Consider the following 24,004-nt stretch of genomic DNA (forward strand, 5'->3'; position numbering starts at 1 on the left):
ATCTTTGTGTACGGTGTAAGAGAATGGTCGAGTTTCATTCTTCTACATATCACTGTCCAGTTTTCCCAGCACCATTTATTGAATAGACTGTCTTTTTTCCATTGGATATTTTTTCCTGTTTTGTCGAAGATTATTTGACCATAGAGTTGAGGGTCCATATCTGGGCTCTCAACTCTGTTCCACTGGTCTATGTGTCTGTTTTTATGCCAGTACCACGCTGTCTTGGTGATCACAGCTTTGTAGTAAAGCTTGAAATCGGGTAACGTGATGCCGCCAGTTTGGTTTTTGTTTTTCAACATTTCCTTAGCAATTCGGGGTCTCTTCTGGCTCCATACAAATTTTAGGATTATTTGCTCCAGCTCTTTGAAAAATATCGGTGGAATTTTGATCGGAATGGCATTAAAAGTATAGATTGCTCTAGGCAGTATAGACATTTTAACAATGTTTATTCTTCCAATCCAAGAGCATGGAACAGTCTTCCATCTTTTTGTGTCTTCTTCAATTTCTTTCATGAGTGTTCTGTAGTTCCTCAAGTATAGGTCCTTTACTTCTTTGGTTAGGTTTATGCCCAGGTATCTTATGGTTCTTGGTGCTATAGTAAATGGAATCGATTCTCTAATTTTCCTTTCTGTATTTTCATTGTTGGTGTATAAGAAAGCCACTGATTTCTGTACATTGACTTTGTATCCTGCCACGTTACTGAATTGCTGTATGAGTTCTAGTAGTTTGGGGGTGGAGTCTTTGGGGTTTTCCATATAAAGAATCATGTCATCTGCGAAGAGAGAGAGTTTGACTTCTTCCTTGCCAATTTGGATACCTTTTATTTCTCTTTGTTGTCTGATTGCCGTGGCTAGAACTTCTAATACTATATTGAACAAGAGTGGTGAGAGTGGGCATCCTTGTCGTGTTCCTGATCTCAACGGGAAGGCTGCAAGCTTTTTCCCATTGAAGATGATATTTGCTGTGGGTCTTTCATAGATAGATTTTATGAAGTTCAGGAATGTTCCCTCTATCCCTATACTTTGAAGCGTTTTCATCAGGAACGGATGCTGGATTTTGTCAAATGCTTTTTCTGCATCAATTGAGAGGACCATGTGGTTCTTCTCTCTTCTCTTATTGATGTGTTCTATCACACTGATTGATTTGCGAATGTTGAACCAACCTTGCAACCCAGGGATGAATCCCACCTGGTCATGGTGGATAATCTTTTTAATGTGCTGCTGGATCCTGTTTGCTAGGATCTTGTTGAGAATCTTTGCATCCATATTCATCAGTGATATTGGTCTGAAATTCTCCTTTTTGGTAGGGTCTTTGCCTGGTTTGGGGATCAGGGTAATGCTGGCTTCATAAAAAGAGTCTGGAAGTTTTCCTTCTGCTTCAATTTTTTGGAACAGCTTCAGGAGAATTGGTGTTATTTCTTCCTTGAAAGTTTGGTAGAATTCCCCAGGGAATCCGTCAGGTCCTGGGCTCTTGTTTTTTGGGAGGTTTTTGATCACTGCTTCAATCTCATTACTAGATATCGGTCTATTCAGGTTGTCAATTTCTTCCTGGTTCAATTTTGGGAGTTTGTAGCTTTCCAGGAATGCATCCATTTCATCTAGGTTGCTTAGCTTATTGGCATATAACTGTTGGTAATAATTTCTGATGATTGTTTCTATTTCCTTGGTGTTAGTTGTGATCTCTCCCTTGTCATTCATCATTTTATTAATTTGGGCTTTCTCTCTTTTCTTTTGGATTAGTGTGGCCAATGGTTTATCGATCTTATTGATTCTTTCAAAAAACCAGCTTCTAGTTTCATTGATACGTTCTACTGTATCTCTGGTTTCTACCTCATTGATCTCTGCTCTAATCTTGATTATTTCCCTTCTTGCATGTGGAGTTGGTTTGATTTGTTGTTGATTCTCCAGTTCTTTAAGGTGTAGAGACAGCTGGTGTATTCTGGATTTTTCAATTTTTTTGAGGGAGGCTTGGATGGCTATGTATTTCCCCCTTAGAACCGCCTTTGCTGTATCCCATAGGTTTTGGACCGAGGTGTCTTCATTCTCATTGGTTTCCATGAATTGTTTAAGTTCGTCTTTGATCTCCTGGTTGATCCAAGCATTCTTAAGCAAGGTGGTCTTTAGCTTCCAGGTCTTTGAATTCCTTCTGAACTTTTCCTTGTGATTGAGTTCCAGTTTCAAAGCATTGTGATCGGAGGATATGCAGGGAATAATGTCAGTCTTTTGGTATCTGTTGAGTCCTGCTTTGTGACCCAGTACATGGTCTATTCTGGAGAAGGTTCCATGTGCACTTGAGAAGAATGAGTATTCTGTTGTTTTAGGGTGGAATGTTCTGTATACGTCGATGAGGTCCATCTGGTCCAATGTTTCATTCAATGCTCTTATTTCTTTATTAATTTTCTGCTTTGATGATCTGTCTGTTTCTGAGAGAGGCGTATTGAGATCTCCTACTATTATTGTATTCGTATCAATATGACTCTTTATCTTGATTAATAGTTTTCTTATGTAATTGGGTGCTCCCATATTGGGGGCATAGATATTCACAATTGTTAGATCGTCTTGGCGGATAGTCCCTTTAAGAATTATGTAGTGTCCTTCTGTATCTCTGACTACAGTCTTTCGTTTAAAATCTAATTTATCTGATATGAGAATTGCTACTCCGGCCTTCTTTTGAGGCCCATTGGCATGAAAGATGCTTCTCCATCCCTTCACTTTCAGTCTGGGTGTATCCTTAGGTTCAAAATGGGTCTCTTGTAGACAACATATGGATGGGTCCTGTCGTTTTATCCAATCTGCAACCCTGTGTCGTTTTATGGGCGCATTTAGGCCATTCACATTGAGAGTGATTATTGAGAGATAGGTTTTTATTGACATCGTGTTGCCTTTGAAGTCTTTCTGTCTATAAATTGTTTCTGTATTTCTGTTCAATGATATTCTTAGGATTTTTCCTCTCTTATAGGACCCCCCTTAATATTTCCTGCAGTGTCGGCTTGGTGGTTGCATAGTCTTTTAAGCCTTGCCGGTCTTGGAAACTCTTTATCTCTCCATCCATTTTAAATGTCAGTCTTGCTGGATAGAGTATTCTTGGTTGCATGTTCTTCTCATTTAGTACTCTGAATATGTTTTGCCAGCCCTTCCTGGCTTTCCAGGTCTCTGTGGACAGGTCTGACGTTATTCTAATGGGCTTTCCTCTGTATGTAAGAAGCTTCTTTGTCCTAGCTGCTTTTAAGAGGGTCTCTCTTGAAACAAAATTCCCCATTCTAACAATAAGGTGCCGTGAGAACTTTCGGGAATCTAAAATCTTGGGAGGAAATCTTTCTGCCTCTAGTACTTGAACGTTGTTTCCATTCGTGAGATTGGGAAAATTTTCATAGACAACTTCTTCCACTATATCTTCTAGACTTCTTTCTTTTTCTTCCCCTTCAGGGATTCCAATAATTCTGACGTTGGAACGTTTCATGGCATCGTTTATTTCCCTGATTCTGTTTTCGTGGCTTCTGAGCTGTTTGTTCCAGGCTTCCTCCTGATCCTTTCTCTCTATCTGTTTGTCCTCCAGATCACTAATTCTATCTTCTGTCTCAGTTACCCTAGCTTTTAGAGAATTTAGATTGGATTGGAACTCATTGAGAGCATTTTGAACATCATCCCTGGTGGCTTTCAGTTCTGCCCTAACATTGTGAACATCATCCCTGGTGGCTTTCAGTTCTGCCCTAATCAATTCTGTTTGGTCATCCATGGCTTTCTCCAACCTAGCTATTGCCTGGATAATTGTTAGTCTGAATTCCTTTTCTGACATATTGTCTATGTCGATAGCAATTAGCTCTGTTGCAGAAGGCCCATCCTCTGTATTTTTCTTCTGTTGGGTATTCCTCCTCCTAGTCATTTTGGTAAGAGATGACTAAACAGATGCAGCTGGACTTATCGATTGTGGTGCAGTCAATGTGCACCCTGGAATGCTTCTGTGCAATCAGGATTCCCCACCCAAATGAGAGAAAAAAGAAAAGAAAAAGAAATAGAGAAGAAGAAAGAAAAAAAAGGGAAAAGAAAAAAGGAAAAAGAGAGAGAGAGAGATAGGAAAAAAAGGGAAGATAAAAGAGAAGGCTCAGCCCAAATGGGCCACAAGGTAAGATTTGTGAAGTATACAAACAAAAACACACAAACAAAAAGAATAAGATTTGTATATTATCAGGACAAACACAAATTCCCAGAAACACTGACAGAAGGAAAAATTGGGAGAGTGGTTATAAATTCTCAGTGTGGGTGAGGAAGGTTATCTTGATTCTTCCTGAAGGTATCTTGATGTTTTTGTTAAGGGACTCAACTTTCCTAAGTTACAGGGGGATTAGAAACTGGTTTGCCTATAGGCGTAGCATTGATTGGGGAAAGGGGATTACCTTGAAGTTTAACTCTATATATATAGTAGAAAATAAAAATTAAAAAAGAATAAACTAGATTAAACTAAGTTAAAATTAAAAAAGAATTTTAAAAAATAGAAAAGCAAAAGAAAAACATGGGTGTATGTATCAAAAAGTTCAGGTTAGAAGGTTATTAAAGAATTTGATGTACTGGACATCTCAATGTGGTGGTAAATAGGTTAAAAAATTATCTGTATGTATAAAAAAAAAAGAACCAGAATATTGGTAAAGAGTTAAAAATAAAAGTTGTATTTATGAAGTAGTGGTGGTTGTTCTCTTGTAGTCTTTTTTTTTTTTTTCTTCCTTCCTGGTTGGTTTTCTGGGGGAGGGGCCTGCCACGTGGGTTTTCAGACAATGATGTTCCCTGAGTTAGGTCCTCCAGCTCCCCTCAAGGGGGTGAGCTCTGAGGAAACTGTTTTTTTGTGTTTTTTTCAGCCTTTTGTTCTCTGGGGGTTTTTATGTTCTTTCATCTGCTTTCTCTCTCCTTGACAGCTTTTGATGGTTTTTGGAGGTTTAGAGGAGAGCAAACTGCACCCCAACCTCCCTCTCAGAGAGAAGCCTCAGAATGTTTTGCAAAAGCTGCTGGCAGAGTCAGTTCTGAGTCACTGTCCCTGGGGAGGCAGGAGCTCCTCCTTGTACCCAAAACCAGGGCAGCGGTGGCTGTCTGGGCAGCTCCAGACCGCCAGAGAGGTTCTGAGCAGAGATCGAGCAGAGATCGCACACTGAGATTTTCCTGCTGTCCCGGGCTGGGAATGTCTGGTTTTTCCGGATGCCAGAGCTCCAGGCTAGCGCCTATTCCCACTATTTCCCCCGCGATCCTTTGCTCTTTGTTTTTTGAGTGCTTTCAACCAGACTCCAAGTTAATGCTGGTCCCCAGAAGCTGGGCACTCTTGTATTGGGGTATTACTTTCCAATTGGTCACCTCTGGTGGCTCCCTCCCCCTTTTGTTTATCTTCCGATATCGGTCCTATGCTCCCAGTCTGCTTTACCTGCCACTGGCATCTTCTGCTCCTGTAGAGATCCAGACGTGTATAATTCTGATCTCAGGCTGATTTCATGGGTGGTCTGAGTTCTTTGGTAGGTAATCAGCTCACTTTAGGGTACAGGTTGAAACGGTGCCTCCTCCAACTTCCCCACCATCTTGACTCCCCCTCATACTATTTTCTTATAACTGTATTTCTTTGGTGTTGGTTGTAATCCCTCCTCTTTCATTCATGATTTTATTAATGTGGGTGTTTCTCTGAATGCAAGCTGGTGTAACTACTCTGGAAAACAGTATGGAGGTTCCTCAAAATGTTGAAAATACAGCTACTCTATGTCCCAGCAATTGCATTACTGGGTATTTACCCTAAAGATACAATTGTACTGATATGAAAAGGCATGTGCATCCCAATGTTTTTAGCAGTAATGTTCACAATAGCGAAACTATGGTAAGAGCCTAGATGTCCATCAAGAGATGAATGGGTAAGGAATATGTGACATATATAGATATAGATACACACACACACACACACACACACACACACACACACACATGCAACCATCAAAAAACAGAAAACTTGCCATTTGCAATGACGTATGGAACTAGAGGGTGTTATGTTAAGCAAAATAAGCCAATCAGTAAAAGACAATTTTCATAAGATCTCACTGATATGAGGAACTTGAGAAACAAGACAGAGGATCATAGGGGAAGGGAGGGGAAAATGAAACATAATGAAACAAGACAGTGAGACAAATCATAAGAGACTCTTAATCTCAGGAAACAAACTGAGATTTGCTGTAGGGGAGGGGGAGTGGACGGATGATGGACATTGGGGAGGATATGTACTAAGGTGAGTGCTGTGAATTGCGTAAGACTGATGAATCACAGTCTTGTACTCCTGAAACAAATACTATATTATATGTTAATTAAGAACATAAAAAATAAAAATAATTTTTAAAGATGAGAAAATAGACACTTTTGATGTAAAAAATTTTAGATGTTAGAAGTCCCTGAGGTCAATATGTCCGTCTGTGCTTTTATTATTCTACATGGTGACAGATTCTGCATGTGATGCATTTATCATTCACCTGTCCATCGATTTTCTGGGTCAGGTGCCATACACGTTTTTTTTTGGATATTTTCTCCCTGTTTCTTACTTTTAACTGAGATATTTTAATGAAACCCTATATTTCTTCTATCCTAAGCAATAAAACCTAAGGGTTTATTTATATGATTTTAAAATTTTTACCTGATTTAGCTTTATTGCACATTCATCGTATTATATACGTGTTAATATTGCCTCCTTTGTGCCAGTAAAGCTTATTATTTCTATGTCTTGTATAATTGTGTGAGCACAATATTCCAGCAGAATTTTTTATAAACCCATACTCCTCTATTATGGGGACCCTCAAGGTGCTCCTAGAACTCACAGAAGATGTAACAGATGCAACACAGCTCCTCATGAAGATCAGTGGTTGGTTTCTTGCAAGAAACATCTGGATACCTGGAGTTTTCACAGGAAGCCCTCTGCTGTGATCCCGAAGGACAGGGATCCAAACTAAAGAGCTATGAATCTAGTTTCAGATGACTTACTGATTGATTTATCACTAGGTTATCATATAGTTAACAGGTTATCATTATCCCCAAAATAGACATCTTTACCTAACGCTATGTCTAAATAGGCCAGTAATTGAATGTTTAAAACATACAACCATAAAATACAATCCCAAACTATGCTTTTCCCCAAACCACTGTTCCATTTCTCCACCCCAGTGGCCACCACCAGCCCCAGTGGCTCATCCCATGATCTGGCCCAAGAATGCATTATACAGAACCTCTTGGAGTCGTCTGTCATGTGGTATGAACAGTGGCATGAAAAGTGTCATCAGAGCCTCTCTAATCCATAGAACTCCTGGAAATGATCTGTCAGTCCTGACCAGTTTTTCTCCAAACCCAATTCCTTCTAGAAAAATCACCCCAAGTCATGCATTTCTCTGTTCATGAAGAGACTTTGCCTTAGGAAACCACATAGCTGTGAGCTCAGATCACAAAGTGTGCACAAAGAGGTAGAGAGAGCATTCTGCATCCCCTGTGGCACACAGACTTGCCGGGTGAGAAGTTCCTGGAGCTGGGCCACTGAGGACAATCATTACTCCACACTCCTTCTCCGAGATGCTCAGAACCTGGAATATTTCTCTTGATTTCAATGGTGTATCTCTCCACTCTACACAGCTCTCACTTCCTTTTTTTTTAATTATTGATTTCTAATTATGTGGAGAATTCAGTTGTTTTCTCATGTTCCCTCTGACTGGGGTTATATTAATTTAAAATCTGACGTTTCCCCCGCCCTGAGCAACATCCACCTCACATACTCTATCCCTGTGACATGACCCTCCTGGCATAAGGAAGGTAACTCTAGGAGGGAGCATCTGTGCACTTGATCTTGGAACTGCCATAATTCATTTTTCAGAAAGTTAAAGGACAAGTGGAAAGATTCCTGACTTGCGTCAGTAGAGGTCAGGGTGTTTGGGATTGAACTGGGAAGGTTTGGAGGGAGGGCGGAAGGACTAGTGCCTGCCCTCTCAGGTTAATCCCTTCATAGAACACCTACCATTGACAGCATAATTGTTGGTCTTCCCTTCTCAGGTTAAGAATCAGAGTATGGGAAAGGGAAGCTGATTATTTAAGGATGAAAGGACAGAAGGAGGAAGAGAAGACACAGATGTACAGCTGCTATTCCTGGACTGTGGTCCTTGTTCCTTTCAGAAGTTTCCTAGCATCTGTACACCTGGGCCTCTAATGGGCAGGTGGTTAGTGGGTGGTGGTGACTGACCCACCAGTGGGATCTGATGTTGCATATACCTCAGCACAAAGAAGTAGGGTGTAGCCAGTGATGAGCCTGCAGCAGAGGGAGATCCCCTAGTCTCCCCTGCCAACAGCAGGTGTTTGCTGGTGTTGGGAAGCAACACTTTCCTAACAGTGGAGAGACCCTCGATTGGGCACCCTTCAGAGGGCATTGCCAGGGGCAACACAAGCCTGGGATCATCACAGAGACACAGTCATATCATAGTAGAGACACTAAGGGACCAGACACCCCACAACTCAAGGAACTTCAACATATCTGTCTCTCTATGCAAGTCATTTACAAATAAGTTGTTGGCTTTTGTTTTTGCACCTGTATGAGCTCAATTAGGGGCATGAATTGTGACAGTCTGCAGCTGGGCGAAAGCCCACCAAAAAAAAAAAAACCCTCACAACAGATGTTTCCACTGGGGTGACTAATGATTCTTTTCTAACAGTAGAGGGATTCTCAGAAGAAGGAGTCCAGCAGAGGGCACAAAACAAAGGGCTTCTTCCTCAAATGGTTACAGACACATGGTCACGGTATAGCAGAAACACAGAAGGCCCAGGAGCTCATTACCCTGAGTATAAGGAGCTCTTTGTCTTCTGGGCAAATTAGGCATAAAAATTCAAGTTACTGACCTTCACAAAATACATGGAAAGTGTTTCAATGGTTTCAGCTAAGCTCTGCTGCCAAGTAAGCAGAAGTATCTAGAATGAAGATTCAGATCAGAGCAGGTGAGGAGGGACTGGTACAGGAAGCACATTTGTATGGAGCTCATTCCCACCTTTGAGGCTCAGTGAGTGGATAACAGAGGAATGAGGAATCCAGACGAAGGATTGCAGTCTCTGGGCAGTGCTGCTGATCCATGTTCACCAAGGCCTGAACTGTTTTTACTACCTACCTTCTTCCTTTCCTTGGTAACAATCAGCAACTTCCTGTTTGAATTGTCAAGGCCAGAACCGTGTCATATGTGGATCCCCTAGCAGCTGGGTCCCATCACAATGGGAAGGTTGTTTATGTTACTGAGCACAGAATAATGTTCTGAGTCATGGCCCTCCATCCATATGAGTCTGGTTAGAGGCTGCAGCTGCTGTAGGCTGTGAGTCTTCACGGAGACAAAAAAGTTGGCCGAGAAACCACTTTCTGTTTTGGCTTTAGGGTCTTTAGTGTAAGATGGACGTGCTTGCTGACTGTCATGGCATCAATGAGATCTTTACAAAGTATCTGCAAGTGCATATGAGGGCAGGGAGCCCCCACTGCTCCTTCAACTGTTTTTCCTTTTAATGTAACTATAATTTCCTTCTGAGAAATTAGTTTCTATTTTCATTATAGGGAGAATTGCCAGGAAAACCACAAACTGGATGTCAGTTGAACAGGATCACTGTAATATGAGATTTTTGGAGCTCCCAAAGCCCTTCTGTCTTGTGTGTTGTGTCTCAAACTGTAGGAACTGCCTCCTGTGTCTTCTCAAACAGTTAAATGATACATATTTTGAAATATTTCTTTTTAAAGATGAGAAAATAGGGGCACCTGGGTGGCTCAGTAGGTTAAAGCCTCTGCCTTTGGCTCACGTCATGATCCCAAGGTCCTGGGATTGAGCCCCACATCAGGCTCTCTACTCAGCTGGGAGCCTGCTTCCCTCTCTCTCTCTCTGTCTGCCTCTCTGCCTACTTGTGGTCTCTGTCTGTCAAATAAATAAATAAATAAAATCTTTTTTAAAAAGACTAGAAAATAGACCCTTTTGATAGAACAACTTGAAATGTTTTAGAATTTCTTAATGTCAATATCCCCACATATGCTCTTATTATCTTACGTGGGAAGGGAATTTGCATGTGAATGAGTAGCCATTCATCTGTCTATGGATTTTCTAATGCCATACATGTTGTCTGGATATTTTCTCTCTCTTTTTCTCTACCTGTTTTAACTTGCTATTGTTTATGGAGTCTCTATATTTATAATGTCCTAAAAGAAAAGAACCTAGGATTGATTTCTTTATTTTAAAATGTTTACATGCTAAAATTTTTACAGATTATTTGCACAATCTGTACAAGTGTTAATTTTGCCTCCTTTTGTGGCAGTCCAGGTTATTATTTCTATGTCTTGTATAATTGTGCAAGCACAATATTCTGGCAGAATCTTACATAATACTCTTACTCTTCTATTGGGGAGGTGGCTAAAGGTGCTTCTGGAAATTGCATAAGATGGAACAGATACAAAGCTGCTCCTCATGAAGACCTGATGAGACCAAGTGGGTGGTTTCTTGCAGGAAGTATCTGGATACTGGCACTCTTCAGAGGAGGCATCCTTGCTGTGATTCCAAGACACAGGGATCCAAAGTTATGGGCTACAAATCTAGTTTTAGTAGTTTCATTTCAGAAAGTGTCATCATGTAGTCTCTAGCCTCTGTGATATTACTATTCAAAAATTAGAGATCTTTACCTAAACATCTCAGAAATTCAGTAGTTAAATGGTTAAAACACACAAACCATAACCTCAAATCCAAAGTGATTCTTTCCCCCCAAAGCCTTTAATTAATTAATTTAATGCGTGATGTTTCTTCTTCCCTGATCTACATCCACCTCATAGACTCGATCCCTGTGACATGGCTTTCCTGGTATGAGCAAGGTGATTCTGAAAGGGTGTTTCTGGGTCACTCAGTTTTCAAGTGACATATTTTACTGTGGAGGAAGTGTAGGATCTTGAATTACACCAAAATGGACCAGTTACCTGGGAAGAAGCTGGAAAGGTTTGGAGGGAGGGCAGGAGGAGGAGCAGAGAATGGGTTTCTAGCTCTCTCTCAGCTGCCTTCCCTGGCATGACATTTATCCTGTAAAGCCACTCAGGTACCTAGGTATTAGATTGGGGGGGAAGCAGTTTTTGTTGTTCTCCTATCCTATATGCAGTTCCAATACCTGCTTCTGCAGCCACTCTACCTGAGACATGGGGGAAAGGGAGTTTCCTATCTATTGTGTTCCATTAGCCCTTTCATGGAAGTTCCAGTAAACATCCTCTAACCTCAAACCACTGTAGATCAGATGAGTGGTGCTTGAGGACAAATTAACTGAGGGACACCAAGATAGAGTTGAGGGAGACTGAGACCAGAGCTCTGCCTTTGGTCCCAGGAAGAGGAATAATTCAATCTCCCCTAATCTCAGTCACGCAACAATGTGGTCCTGGGATTCCCCTCGCATCCACACTGAGATGTCACCAGTGGAAGGTAAGCATAATTCAAGGCTGGCTTGAATTCCTGAGATGTGTCATGGGCTCTGTCTCTCAGGATTCCGAAAACGCATGTGAAATGTTTTAGTAGGTGGATAGCTAAGCTCTGCTGCCCCGGGATGCAGAAGTATCTAGACTAGAGATTCAGATCAGAGTGGGTGAAGAGAGGCAGGTCAAGAAGAACATTTGCATGGAGGTCCCTCCCTCTCCTGAGGCAGGGGGAGGAGATAAGAGATTTATGGGGGAGGAAGACCCAGGCTTAGGTTATCAGAAAGCAGTGCTCTTGGGACATCTCCACCATGGCCTGGACTCTGGTCCTCCTCACACTCCTCACTCAGGAAACAGGTGAGCCCTCCAGGGAAGGGAAAATGGAACACCTTTGTCTCCTCCTCAGACTCAACAGGGTCCCCAGAATGTAACTTACTATATTGTGTTCTTCCTTTTTTCAGGGTCTTGGGCCCAATCCTCGCTGACTCAGCCATCTTCAGTGTCTGGGGCTCTGAGACAGACAGTTACCATCTCTTGTGTTGGAACCAGCAATGACATTGGGAGGTATAATTATGTCTCCTGGTATCAACAACTCCCAGGAATGTCCCCCAAACTCCTGATTTATGATGTCAGTTATCGGCCATCAGGGATCCCTGATCGCTTCTCTGGCTCCAAGTCTGGCAACACAGCCTCCCTGACCATCTCTAGGCTCCAGGCTGAAGATGAGGCTGATTATTACTGTACCTCATATAGAAGTGATAGCACTTACCACAGCAGTCCACATTCATGGGGAAGTAAGACCAAAACCTGCCCTGTGCGCACAGGCTCCCTGCTGGCTCTGAAGATGCTTCCTCAAACCTAACCATGTGCAGAGGTGGTTTCATGCAATATGGCCTTGAGAATTCAGTTCTCTCTCAGATCTACTCCATCATGCAATGCAGTAAAATGAAACAGGCTTCCTGGTGAATTATCTGGGGGAAATCATCAGTCTCTCTGTTCCTTGATGTGTTCCCAGAAGATGATCTTTCCTTTCCTCTAAGAGAGGGACAAAAAGACCAGTGCTCTGTGTAATTTTCACAGTTCTTAGAGACATCCTTACCTTAAATGATAGCCTTCACTCCTGTTAGTCCAGGTTGGAAGCATTTATTCAGAAATGTCTTTGTATTGTTTAACTCAGAGTCCATCATATTCTAATCAACATTATCTTCCTTGGTGGGTTATCATTCTGCATGTCAGTGTTTGAGAATACAACCGTCCAGGGAAAAGTTGAAGATTTAGGTTAAGAAATGTGTAGATGTGAAACTTTAGTATGGAAGATGGCAGAGAAGTAGCAGCTGAGACTACATCAGGTAGCAGGAGATCAGCTCGATAGCTTATCTAAACATTGCAAACACCTACAGATCCAATGGGAGATCGAAGAGAAGAAGAACAGCAACTCTAGAAACAGAAAATCAACCACTTTCTGAAAGGTAGGACTGGCGGAGAAGTGAATCTAAAACGACGGGAAGATAGACCGCGGGGGGAGGGGCCAGCTCCCGGCAAGCGGCAGAGCAACGGAGCACAAAATCAGGACTTTTAAAAGTCTGTTCCACTGAGGGACATTGCTCCAGAGGCTAAACCAGGGTGAAGCCTACGCGGGGTCTGCGTGGCCCCAGGTCCCGCAGGGTCACAGAAGAATCGGGGGTGTCAGAGTGTCGCAGAGCTTGCAGATATTAGAATGGAAAGCCGGCTGCAGAGACAGAGCCAAGGACTGAACTCTCAGCTTGGGGTTACCTTGAATTGGTCGCGGGCTGGGTGAGCTCGGAGCGAGGCTAGAGGCTGGGGCTATGGGAGTGATTGGGTGCTGTCCTCTGGGGGCGCACTGAGGAGTGGGGCCCCAGGCTCTCAGCTCCTCTGGGCCGGAGACTAGGAGGCTGCCATTTTCATTCCCGTCGTCCGGAACTCTACGGAAAGCCTTCAGGGAACAGAAGCTCCCAAAAGCGAACCCGAGCCGATTACTTAGTCTGGCCCCTGGTAAGGGCGGTGCAATAACCCCTCGGGCAAAGACACTTGAGAGTCACTACAACAGGCCCCTCCCCCAGAAGATCAACAAAATATCCAGCCAGGACAAAGTTCATCTATCAAGGAAAGTAGGTTCAATGCCTAAGACAGCAGAGCAATTCAAGAGGAGGAGAAAGCAAAGCACGGAACACATGGCTTTCTCCCCATGATTCTTTAGTCTTGTGGCTACTTCAATTTTTTTTTCTTTTTTCAATTTTTTCTTTTTTCTTTTTTCTTCTTCTGCTAAATTTTTAAAAACTTTTACCCTTTTCTTTTTTAACGTTTATTGACTAGTTATCTAAATATATATATTTTTTCTTTCTTTTTTATATTTTTTCTTTATTTCTTTTATTTTTTAAATTTTTTTCTTTTTTTTTTTTCTGAACCTCTTTTTATCCACTTTCTCCCCCCCACAATTTGGGGTCTCTTCTCATTTGGTTACAGCGCATTTTTCTGGGGTCTTTGCCACCCTTTTAGTATTTTATTTGCTCCTTCATATCCTCTTATCTGGACAAAATGACAAGGCGGAAAAAATCACCACAAACAAAAGAACAAGAGACAGTACCGAAGTCTAGGGACCTAATCAACACAGACATTGGTAATATGTCAGATCAAGAGTTCAGAATGATGATTCTGAACATTCTAGCCGGGCTCGAAAAAGGCATGGAAGATATTAGAGAAACCCTCTCTGGAGATATTAAAGCCCTTTCTGGAGAAATTAAAGAACTAAAATCTAACCAAGTAGAAATCAAAAAAGCTATTAATGAGGTGCAATAAAAATTGGAGGCTCTCACTGCTAGGATCAATGAGGCAGAAGAAAGAATTAGTGATATAGAAGACCAAATGACAGAGAATAAAGAAGCCGAGCAAAAGAGGGACAAATAGCTACTGGACCATGAGAGGAGAATTCGAGAGATAAGTGACACCATAAGACGAAACAACATTAGAATAATTGGGATTCCAGAAGAAGAAGAAAGAGAGAGGGGAGCAGAAGGTCTATTGGAGAGAATCATTAGAGAGAATTTCCCTAATATGGCAAAGGGAACAAGCATCAAAATCCAGGAGATGCAGAGAACCCCCCTCAAAGTCAACAAGAATAGGTCCACACCCCGTCACCTAATAGTAAAATTAACAAGTCTTAGTGACAAAGAGAAAATCCTGAAAGCAGCCCGAGAAAAGAAGTCTGTAACATACAATGGTAAAAATATTAGATTGGCGGCAGACTTATCCACAGAGACCTGGCAGGCCAGAAAGAGCTGGCATGATATATTCAGAGCACTCAACGAGAAAAACATGCAGCCAAGAATACTCTATCCAGCTAGGCTATCATTGAAAATAGAAGGAGAGATCAAAAGCTTCCAGGACAAACAAAAACTGAAAGAATTTGCAAACACCAAACCAGCTCTCCAGGAAATATTGAAAGGGGTCCTCTAAGCAAAGAGAGAGCCTAAAAGTAGTACATCAGAAAGGTACAGAGACAATATACAGTAACAGTCACCTTACAGGCTAATAATGGCACTAAATTCATATCTCTCAATAGCTACCCTGAATGTTAATGGGCTAAATGCCCCAATCAAAAGACACAGGGTATCAGAATGGATAAAAAAACAAAACCCATCAGTATGTTGCCTACAAGAAACTCATTTTAGACGCGAAGACACCTCCAGATTTAAAGTGAGGGGGTAGAAAACAATTTACCATGCTAATGGGCATCAGAAGAAAGCTGGAGTGGCAATCCTTATATCACATCAATTAGATTTTAAGCCAAAGACTATAATAAGAGATGAGGAAGGACACTATATCCTACTCAAAGGGTCTGTCCAACAAGAAGATCTAACCATTTTAAATATCTATGCCCCTAACGTGGGAGCAGCCAACTATATCAACCAATTAATAACAAAATCAAAGAAACACATCAAGAATAACACAATAATAGTAGGGGACTTGAACACTCCCCTCACTGAAATGGACAGATCATCCAAGCAAAAGATCAACAAGGAAATAAAGGCCTTAAATGACACACTGGACCAGATGGACATCACAGATCTATTCAGAACATTTCATCCAAAAGCAACAGAATACACATTCTTCTCTAGTGCACATGGAACCTTCTCCAGAATAGATCACATCCTGGGTCACAAATCAGGTCTCAACCGGTATCAAAAGATTGGGATCATTCCCTGCATATTTTCAGACCACAATGCTCTGAAGCTAGAACTCAATCACAAGAGGAAAACTGGAAAGAACCCAAATACATGGAGACTAAACAGCATCCTTCTAAAGAATGAATGGGTCAACCAGGAAATTAAAGAAGAATTGAAAAAATTCATGGAAACAAATGATAATGAAAACACAACAGTTCAAAATCTGTGGGACACAGCAAAGGCAGTCCTGAGAGGAAAATATATAGCGGTACAAGCCTTTCTCAAGAAACAAGAAAGGTCTCAAGTACACAACCTAACCCTGCATGTAAAGGAGCTGGAGAAAGAACAAGAAAGAAACCCTAAACCCAGCAGGAGAAGAGAAATCATAAAGATCAGAGCAGAAATCAATGAAATAGAAACCAAAAAAAAAAAAAATAGAAAAAATCAATGAAACTAGGAGCTGGTTCTTTGAAAGAATCAGTAAGATTGATAAACCCCTGGCCAGACTCATCCAAAAGAAAAGAGAAAGGACCCAAATCAATAAAATCATGAATGAAAGAGGAGAGATCACAACTAACACCAAAGAAATACAGACAATTATAAGAACATACTATGAGCAACTCTACGCCAACAAATTGGACAATCTGGAAGAAATGGATGCATTCCTAGAGACATATAAACTACCACAACTGAACCAGGAAGAAATAGAAAACCTGAACAGGCCCATAACCAGTAAGGAGATTGAAACAGTCATCAAAAATCTCCAAACAAACAAAAGCCCAGGGCCAGACGGCTTCCCAGGAGAATTCTACCAAACATTTAAAGAAGAACTCATTCCTATTCTCCTGAAACTGTTCCAAAAAATAGAAATGGAAGGAAAACTTCCAAACTCATTTTATGAGGCCAGCATCACCTTGATCCCAAAACCAGACAAGGATCCCACCAAAAAAGAGAACTACAGACCAATATCCTTGATGAACACAGACGCAAAAATTCTCGCCAAAATACTAGCCAATAGGATTCAACAGTACATTGAAAGGATTATTCACCATGATCAAGTGGGATTTATTCCAGGGCTCCAGGGTTGGTTCAACATCCGCAAATCAATCAATGTGATACAACACATTAATAAAAGAAAGAACAAGAGCCATATGATACTCTCAATAGATGCTGAAAAAGCATTTGACAAAGTACAGCATCCCTTCCTGATCAAAACTCTTCAAAGTGTAGGGATAGAGGGCACATACCTCAATATTATCAAAGCCATCTATGAAAAACCCACCGCAAATATCATTCTCAATGGAGAAAAACTGAAAGCTTTTCCGCTAAGGTCAGGAACACGGCAGGGATGTCCATTATCACCACTGCTATTCAACATAGTACTAGAAGTCCTAGCCTCAGCAATCAGACAACAAAAAGAAATTAAAGGCATCCAAATTGGTAAAGAAGAAGTCAAACTATCACTCTTTGCAGATGATATGATACTATATGTGGAAAACCCAAAAGACTCCACTCCAAAACTGCTAGAACTTGTACAGGAATTCAGTAAAGTGTCAGGATATAAAATCAATGCACAGAAATCAGTTGCATTTCTGTGCACCAACAACAAGACAGAAGAAAGAGAAGTTAAGGAGTCAATCCCATTTACAATTGTACCCAAAACTATAAGATACCTAGGAATAAACCTAACCAAAGAGGCTAAGAATCTATACACAGGAAATTATAAAGTACTCATGAAAGAAATTGAGGAAGACACAAAGAAATGGAAAACATTCCATGCTCCTGGATTGGAAGAATAAATATTGTGAAAATGTCCATGCTACCTAAAGCAATCTACACATTTAATGCAATCCCTATCAAAATACCATCCATTTTTTTCAAAGAAATGGAACAAATAATCCTAAAATTTATATGGAACCAGAAAAGACCTTGAATAGCCAAAGGAATATTGAAGAACAAAGCCAAAGTTGGTGGCATCACAATTCCGGACTTCAAGCTCTATTACAAAGCTGTCATCATCAAGACAGCATGGTACTGGCACAAAAACAGACACATAGATCAGTGGAACAGAATAGAGAGCCCAGAAATCGACCCTCAACTCTATGGTCAACTCATCTTCGACAAAGCAGGAAAGAAAGCCTCTTCAATAAATGGTGCTGGGAAAATTGGACAGCCACATGCAGAAAATGAAAATTGGACCACTTCCTTACACGACACACGAAAATAGACTCCAAATGGATGAAGGACCTCAATGTGAGAAAGGAATCCATCAAAATCCTTGAGGAGAATGCAGGCAGCAACCTCTTCAACCTCAGCCGTAGCAACGTCTTCCTAGGAACAACGGCAAAGGCAAGGGAAGCAAGGGCAAAAATGAACTATTGGGATTTCATCAAGATCAAAAGCTTTTGCACAGCAAAGGAAACAGTTCACAAAACCAAAAGACAACTGGCAGAATGGGAGAAGATATTTGCAAACGACATATCAGATAAAGGGCTAGTATCCAAAATCTATAAGGAACTTAGCAAACTCAACACCCAAAGAACAAACAATCCAATCAAGAAATGGGCAGAGGACATGAACAGACATTTCTGCAAAGAAGACATCCAGATGGCCATCAGACACATGAAAAAGTACTCCCCATCACTCGGCATCAGGGAAATACAAATCAAAACCACAATGAGATATCACCTCACACCAGTCAGAATGGCTAAAATCAACAAGTCAGGAAATGACAGATGCTGGTGAGGATGCGGAGAAAGGGGAACCCTCCTCCACTGTTGGTGGGAATGCAAGCTGGTGCAACCACTCTGGAAAACAGCATGGAGGTTCCTCAAAATGTTGAAAATAGAACTACCCTATGACCCAGCAATTGCACTACTGGGTATTTACCCTAAAGATACAAACATAGTGATCCGAAGGGGCACGTGTACCTGAATGTTTATAGCAGCAATGTCTACAATAGCTATGAATAGACTATGGAAAGAACCTAGATGTCCATCAACAGAGGAATGGATAAAGAAGATGTGGTATATATACACAATGGAATACTATGCAGCCATCAAAAGAAATGAAATCTTGCCATTTGCGACGATGTGGATGGAACTAGAGCGTATCATGCTTAGTGAAATAAGTCAATCGGAGAAAGACAACTATCATATGATCTCCCTGATATGAGGACATGGAGAAGCAACATGGGGGGTTAGGGGGATAGGAGAAGAATAAATGAAACAAGACGGGATTGGGAGGGAGACAAACCATCAATGACTCTTAATCTCACAAAACAAACTGGGGGTTGCTGGGGGGAGGTGGGATTGGGAGAGGGGGAGGGGGTTATGGACATTGGGGAGGGTATGTGCTATGGTGAGTGCTGTGAAGTGTGTAAACCTGGCAATTCACAGACCTGTACCCCTGGGGATAAAAATACATTATATGTTTATTGAAAAAAAATTTGGAAGGGAATCGAACCATAAGAGACTATGGACTCTCAAAAACAACCTGAGGGTTTTGAAGGGTCAGGGGTGGGAGGTTGTGGGAACAGGTGGTGGGTATTAGGGAGGGCACGTTTTGCATGGAGCACTGGGTGTTGTGCAAAAACAATGAATACTGTTACGCTGAAAAAATAAATAAAATGGAAAAAAAAAGAAATGTGTAGATGTATATAGGAAGATGTAGTTATTCCTATGCCTCCCTTTTTCCTGAGCCCATATTAAAGGAAGCTGAGCAGGGGGATTTAGTTGAAACTCTATGATATGTGGAAGCCTCCCTCCCCTCAGACCAATGAATACCTATCCTGAATTCAGCCCTGTCTCCCTGACAGGGTGGGTTCTTTCCAACATGTTTCCATTTCCATCTAGGAAGAGAAAGCTTGTCTCTATTCCTCAGGGAACTCCATTATATCTGATGTTCATAAAGAACCAGCCCAATTCTACCTGGAATCCCAGTTATGACAAATCACTAAATACACATACACATAATTGATATCCAAGAATTCTCTATCCATTAATTGAACCTGCTGTATACCATAGGAAATCTGTTTCAATAAATAATTGTCCTCAGATTTCCAGATGTTTCCTTGTTTTAGCAGTGAAACTGTCACTCTTACAATGCCCTTACTGTGTTTCAAATCAGGATGCATGGTAAGCTTTCCTGAGAACTATGTCTCTCTCATTACATTCTCTCCTTTAATTAGTTTTCCAAATCTCTTTCCAGTTGCCTAGTTTCTTCCCCCAATAAATGGACAACAGTTTGATGTTTTAATCGTCTGGGATGGAAATGTGCCACACATTGATCCCTAATTCACTGTGGCACATCACAGTGGGAAGGAGCATTTGCTTTTGAGGACATTGAATAAAGACCTGAGTTTATCCCTCTTGTTTGTGGAAGGCTGTACAAAGACTGTACTTGTCTGAATATGTGTGTTGTTATGGAGAAAACCTGTAGCACTTTGTGGGGCCACTATCTGGTTATTCTCTGTGGTATCTAGCATAAGAGAGCCTCCAGACTTGAATGGCAACAATAGGATCCTCAACAGGTATCGTCATGTTCATAGGAGGGTAGGAGGCAGCATCGCCTATTCTAGTGAGTCTTGTTTTAAGATAGGGGTCACCATATCCTTCTGAGAAAGGAGTTAGTATGTAATAATAGGGAAGCTTACAGACTAATCTTGAGTTCAGATATTGTGTGAACAGTATGGTTCCAATATGACACTATAGGGGTGCTGGAGCCCTTTGTGTTTGAATATGTGGAATCTTAAGCTGTAGGTAGGAACAGTTCTTTGGTATTCTGAGAGAGTGATACAATATACCCTTAAATATTTTTATGAAAAGAAGAGAGAGTGGACGCTATTTTAAAATTTTAGGTAAAATTGGTGTATGAGATTATATGAGTTTTAGATGGAGAGAGTTTCCTTTTTAAAATGATTTTAATTAATTAATTAATTAATTTGAGGGAGAGAGAGAGAGAGAGAGAATGAGAGGGAAAGCATGAGTACAGAGAGGCAGAGGCAGAAGCATACTTCCGCTGAGCCGTAAGCCTGATGCTGGGCTTAATTCCAGAACCCTGGAATCATGAACTGACTGCAAGGCAGGCTCTTAACCAACTGAGCCACCCAGGTGCCCCTTGCAAAAATGTTTTTAACTCTTTTTTTAAAGTATTCACTGCATCCAATGTGATGGTTTAATGTATGAATCTAAGAACAGGCACACGCTCTATGGACTGAGCCGGCCATGCACCCCTAAAGAGGTTACTTTTGATAGAGATGATTTGAAATATTTTAGGTATCCCTATGGTATAAATATCCACCAGTATGTTTCTGTTTAATGCACTCAGGGAATTAGTCCCTCTGGTCAATTCTCATTCATGGGTTCATAGAAATTCTCATTATGAGAAGTTCTTTATAGACCTTGGATATCAACCTTTTTTGCTGTAATGTCATTTGCAAATATCTTCTTCCTTTCCATGGGTTGCCTCTTAGTTTTGATGAATGTTTCCTTTGCTGTGCAGGAATCTTTATCTTGATGAAGTTCAAAAGTTCTTTTTTCCTTTTGTTTCCCTTGGAGACATGTCTTGAAAGAAGTTGCTGTGGCTGATGTCAAAGAGTTTACTCTCTGTGTTCTCCTCTAGGATCCTGCTGGATTCCTGTCTCATATGTGCTTTATACTTCTACATGGTAATGTATTTTCATGTGAATAAGAAACCATTCATGTACCCATTCATTACCTGGGTCAGATGCCATACATGTTGTCTGGATATTTTCTCTTTTTCTCTCTTTTTAACTTGTTGTTCTTTAAGGAAACTCTATATTTCTTATATCCTAAAAGAGAAGAAACTAGGTATTGATTTTTTATTTTAAAAAAATTTATATCCTTTAGCTTTATTGTTCATTAACAATCTTATGTGCCCCTGTTAACTATGTCTCCTTTTGTGACAGTGAAACTTATTATTTCTGTGTCATGTGGAATTATGTGAGAACAATCCTGCAGCATAATTTTATATGAAACACTTACTCTTCTATTATAGGGGCTCTGGGGATGCTTCTAGAACTCATAGAAGATGGAAGAGATGCAAGGCAATTCCTCATGAATATGAGCTTGGCTTTTTGTAGGCAGCATCTGGATGTTTGGAATGTTCATAGAAGTTCTCGCTGCAGCGATCCCACGAAACAGGGATCCAAGCTAATGGGCTTCAGATTCATTTCAGATGGGTGGCTGATTATGACAAGGTCATGACCTAGTTACTATATTATCATCTGAAAAATAGACATCATTACCAAAACAATTCCTCTTCCCAAAAACACTTTTTCCTTTTTGTCTATCTCAGAGACCCCAATTCTGTTCATCCCATGCTCTGGGCCAAGACACATTGTTCAGAACCTCTTGCAAATCACTGTCAGGTGGTATGAACAGTGATATGAAAAGAGTGTCAATGGAACATCTCTACTGTGTAAAATTACTGGATCGATCTATCAGTCCTGATAATTTTTGCGACCTCCTCCTAGATAAACACACAAGCATCTGTCTGTGGGTGAGGAGACTGCTCCAGGAAGAACTTATCTGTACGTCAGGTCACAAATGTGCACAAAAAGGCTGACAGGGAGCATCCTGTGTCCCTTGTGGCACACAGACTTACTCTGGTGAAAAGTCCCTAGAGCTGGTTCACTGAGGCTATCTTGACTTCCACCCCCTTCTCTCAAAGGCTCAGAACCTGGAATCTTTTCTTTTGAATTCAGTGAGGCATTTCTCCACCCTATCCAGTTCTCTGTTTCTTGTATTATTCCTGATTTCAAATCATGTGGAGAAGTCAGTGATTTCCTCAATGTACTCTTTTGTCATCGTTGAACCACAAAGGGATGGATTAATTTAATGTATGATGATTACTCAACCCTGAGCCACATTCACCTCATAGACTCCATCCCTGAGATAGGGCTTTCCTGGTATGAGCAAGGTGATTCTGAGACGGTATTTCTGAGCCACTCGATTTTCAGGTGACATATTTCACTGTGGAGGAAGTGTAGGATCATGAATTGCACCAAAATGGACCAAGGAGCCTGGGACTAAGCTGAGGTGATTTGGAGGAAGGGCAGGAGGAGGAGCAGAGCATGGGTTTCCAGCAGTCTCTCCACTGCCTTCTCTAGTCCTTGGCATTTATCCTGTAAAGCCACCAGGGAGCAGCAAGGGATTGATTTTCGGGAAAAGCATTTTTTGTTGTTCTTCTATCCTGTGTGCAGTTCCAATACCAGCTTCTGGAGCCACTGTAAATGGGATACGGGGGGAGGGGTGGTCTACTATTCATTATGTTCCAGTAGTTCTTTCACGGAAGTTCCAGTAAACATCATGTAACTTCAAACCACCGTAGAGCAGGTTAGTGACGCTTGGGGACCCGGTAACTGAGGGACACCAATATGGAGTTGAGGGAGAATGAGACACCAGCTCTTGCCTGTGCTCCTGGGAAGAGGAATAATTGAATCTCCCCTAATCTCAGCCAGCCTGGAGAGCTCTTTTTACCCTCTTCCTCCACAGCAATGTGGTCCTGCTATCCTTCCCCATCTGCACCAAAACTTCCCCAGTGGAAGGTAAGGATATTGCAAGGCTGGCTTGAATTCCTGGGATCTGTCATGGACTCTGTCTCTCATGATTCAGAAAATGCATGTGAAATGTTTTTGTATGTGGATAGCTAAGCTCTACTGCCCAGGGATGCAGAAATATCTAGACTAGAGGTTGAGGTCAGAGTGGTTGAAGAGAGGCAGGTTAAGAAGCACATTTGCATGGAGGCTCTTATCTCCTCTGAGTCTGGGGGAGGGGATAAGGGAGTTATAGGGGAGCCAGACCCAGATGTGGGGTCTCAGAAGGCAGTGCTCTCAGGGTATCTCCACCATCACCTGGGAACTGGTCTTTCACACCCTCCTCACTAAGGACACAGGTGATCCCCCCATGGAAGGGAGCGTAGGAAATCTGAGCTCATCCTTTGTCTCCTCCTCAGTCTCACCTGGGTACCCAGCACTAAACTCACTAGATTATATTCTTTCTTTCTTCGGGGTCTCAGCCCAGCCCTCCCTGACTCAGCTCTCCTGTGTCCAGGGCTCTGGGGCAGGCAGTTACCATCTCTTGATGATATTGGGAGGTATAATATTGTCTCCTGGTATCAACAACTCCCAGGCATGTCCCCCAATCTCCTGATTTATTATGTAAGTTCTCAGCCATCAGGGATCCCTGATCATTTCTCTGGCTCCAAGCCTGGAAATACAGCCACCCTGACCATCTCTGGGCTCCAGGCTGAAGATGAGCGGGAATATTTCTGCTGCTCATATGCTGATAGTATCACTTCCCACAGTGATGCCAATTCATGAGCAAGTGAGATCAAAACCTACCTCTTCT

At 41.5% G+C, this 24,004-nt stretch overlaps 1 protein-coding gene and 2 gene segments (V, D, J or C); all 3 read left to right on the forward strand.

Moving 5' to 3' along the window:
* Positions 1-24,004, forward strand: part of LOC123954077 (immunoglobulin lambda-1 light chain-like) — a 1,184,917-nt gene that overhangs the window by 524,890 nt on the left and 636,023 nt on the right. The window lies entirely within an intron of this gene.
* Positions 1-24,004, forward strand: part of LOC123954073 — a 721,845-nt gene that overhangs the window by 74,159 nt on the left and 623,682 nt on the right.
* Positions 11,734-24,004, forward strand: part of LOC123954078 — a 652,309-nt gene continuing 640,038 nt past the window's right edge. Inside the window, 2 exon segments of the V gene segment in view lie at positions 11,734-11,805; positions 11,910-12,216. Coding sequence covers positions 11,760-11,805; positions 11,910-12,216 — 353 coding nt within the window.

This window comes from Meles meles, chromosome 12 (genome assembly GCF_922984935.1).
Source record: "Meles meles chromosome 12, mMelMel3.1 paternal haplotype, whole genome shotgun sequence".
Taxonomy (NCBI): domain Eukaryota; kingdom Metazoa; phylum Chordata; class Mammalia; order Carnivora; family Mustelidae; genus Meles; species Meles meles.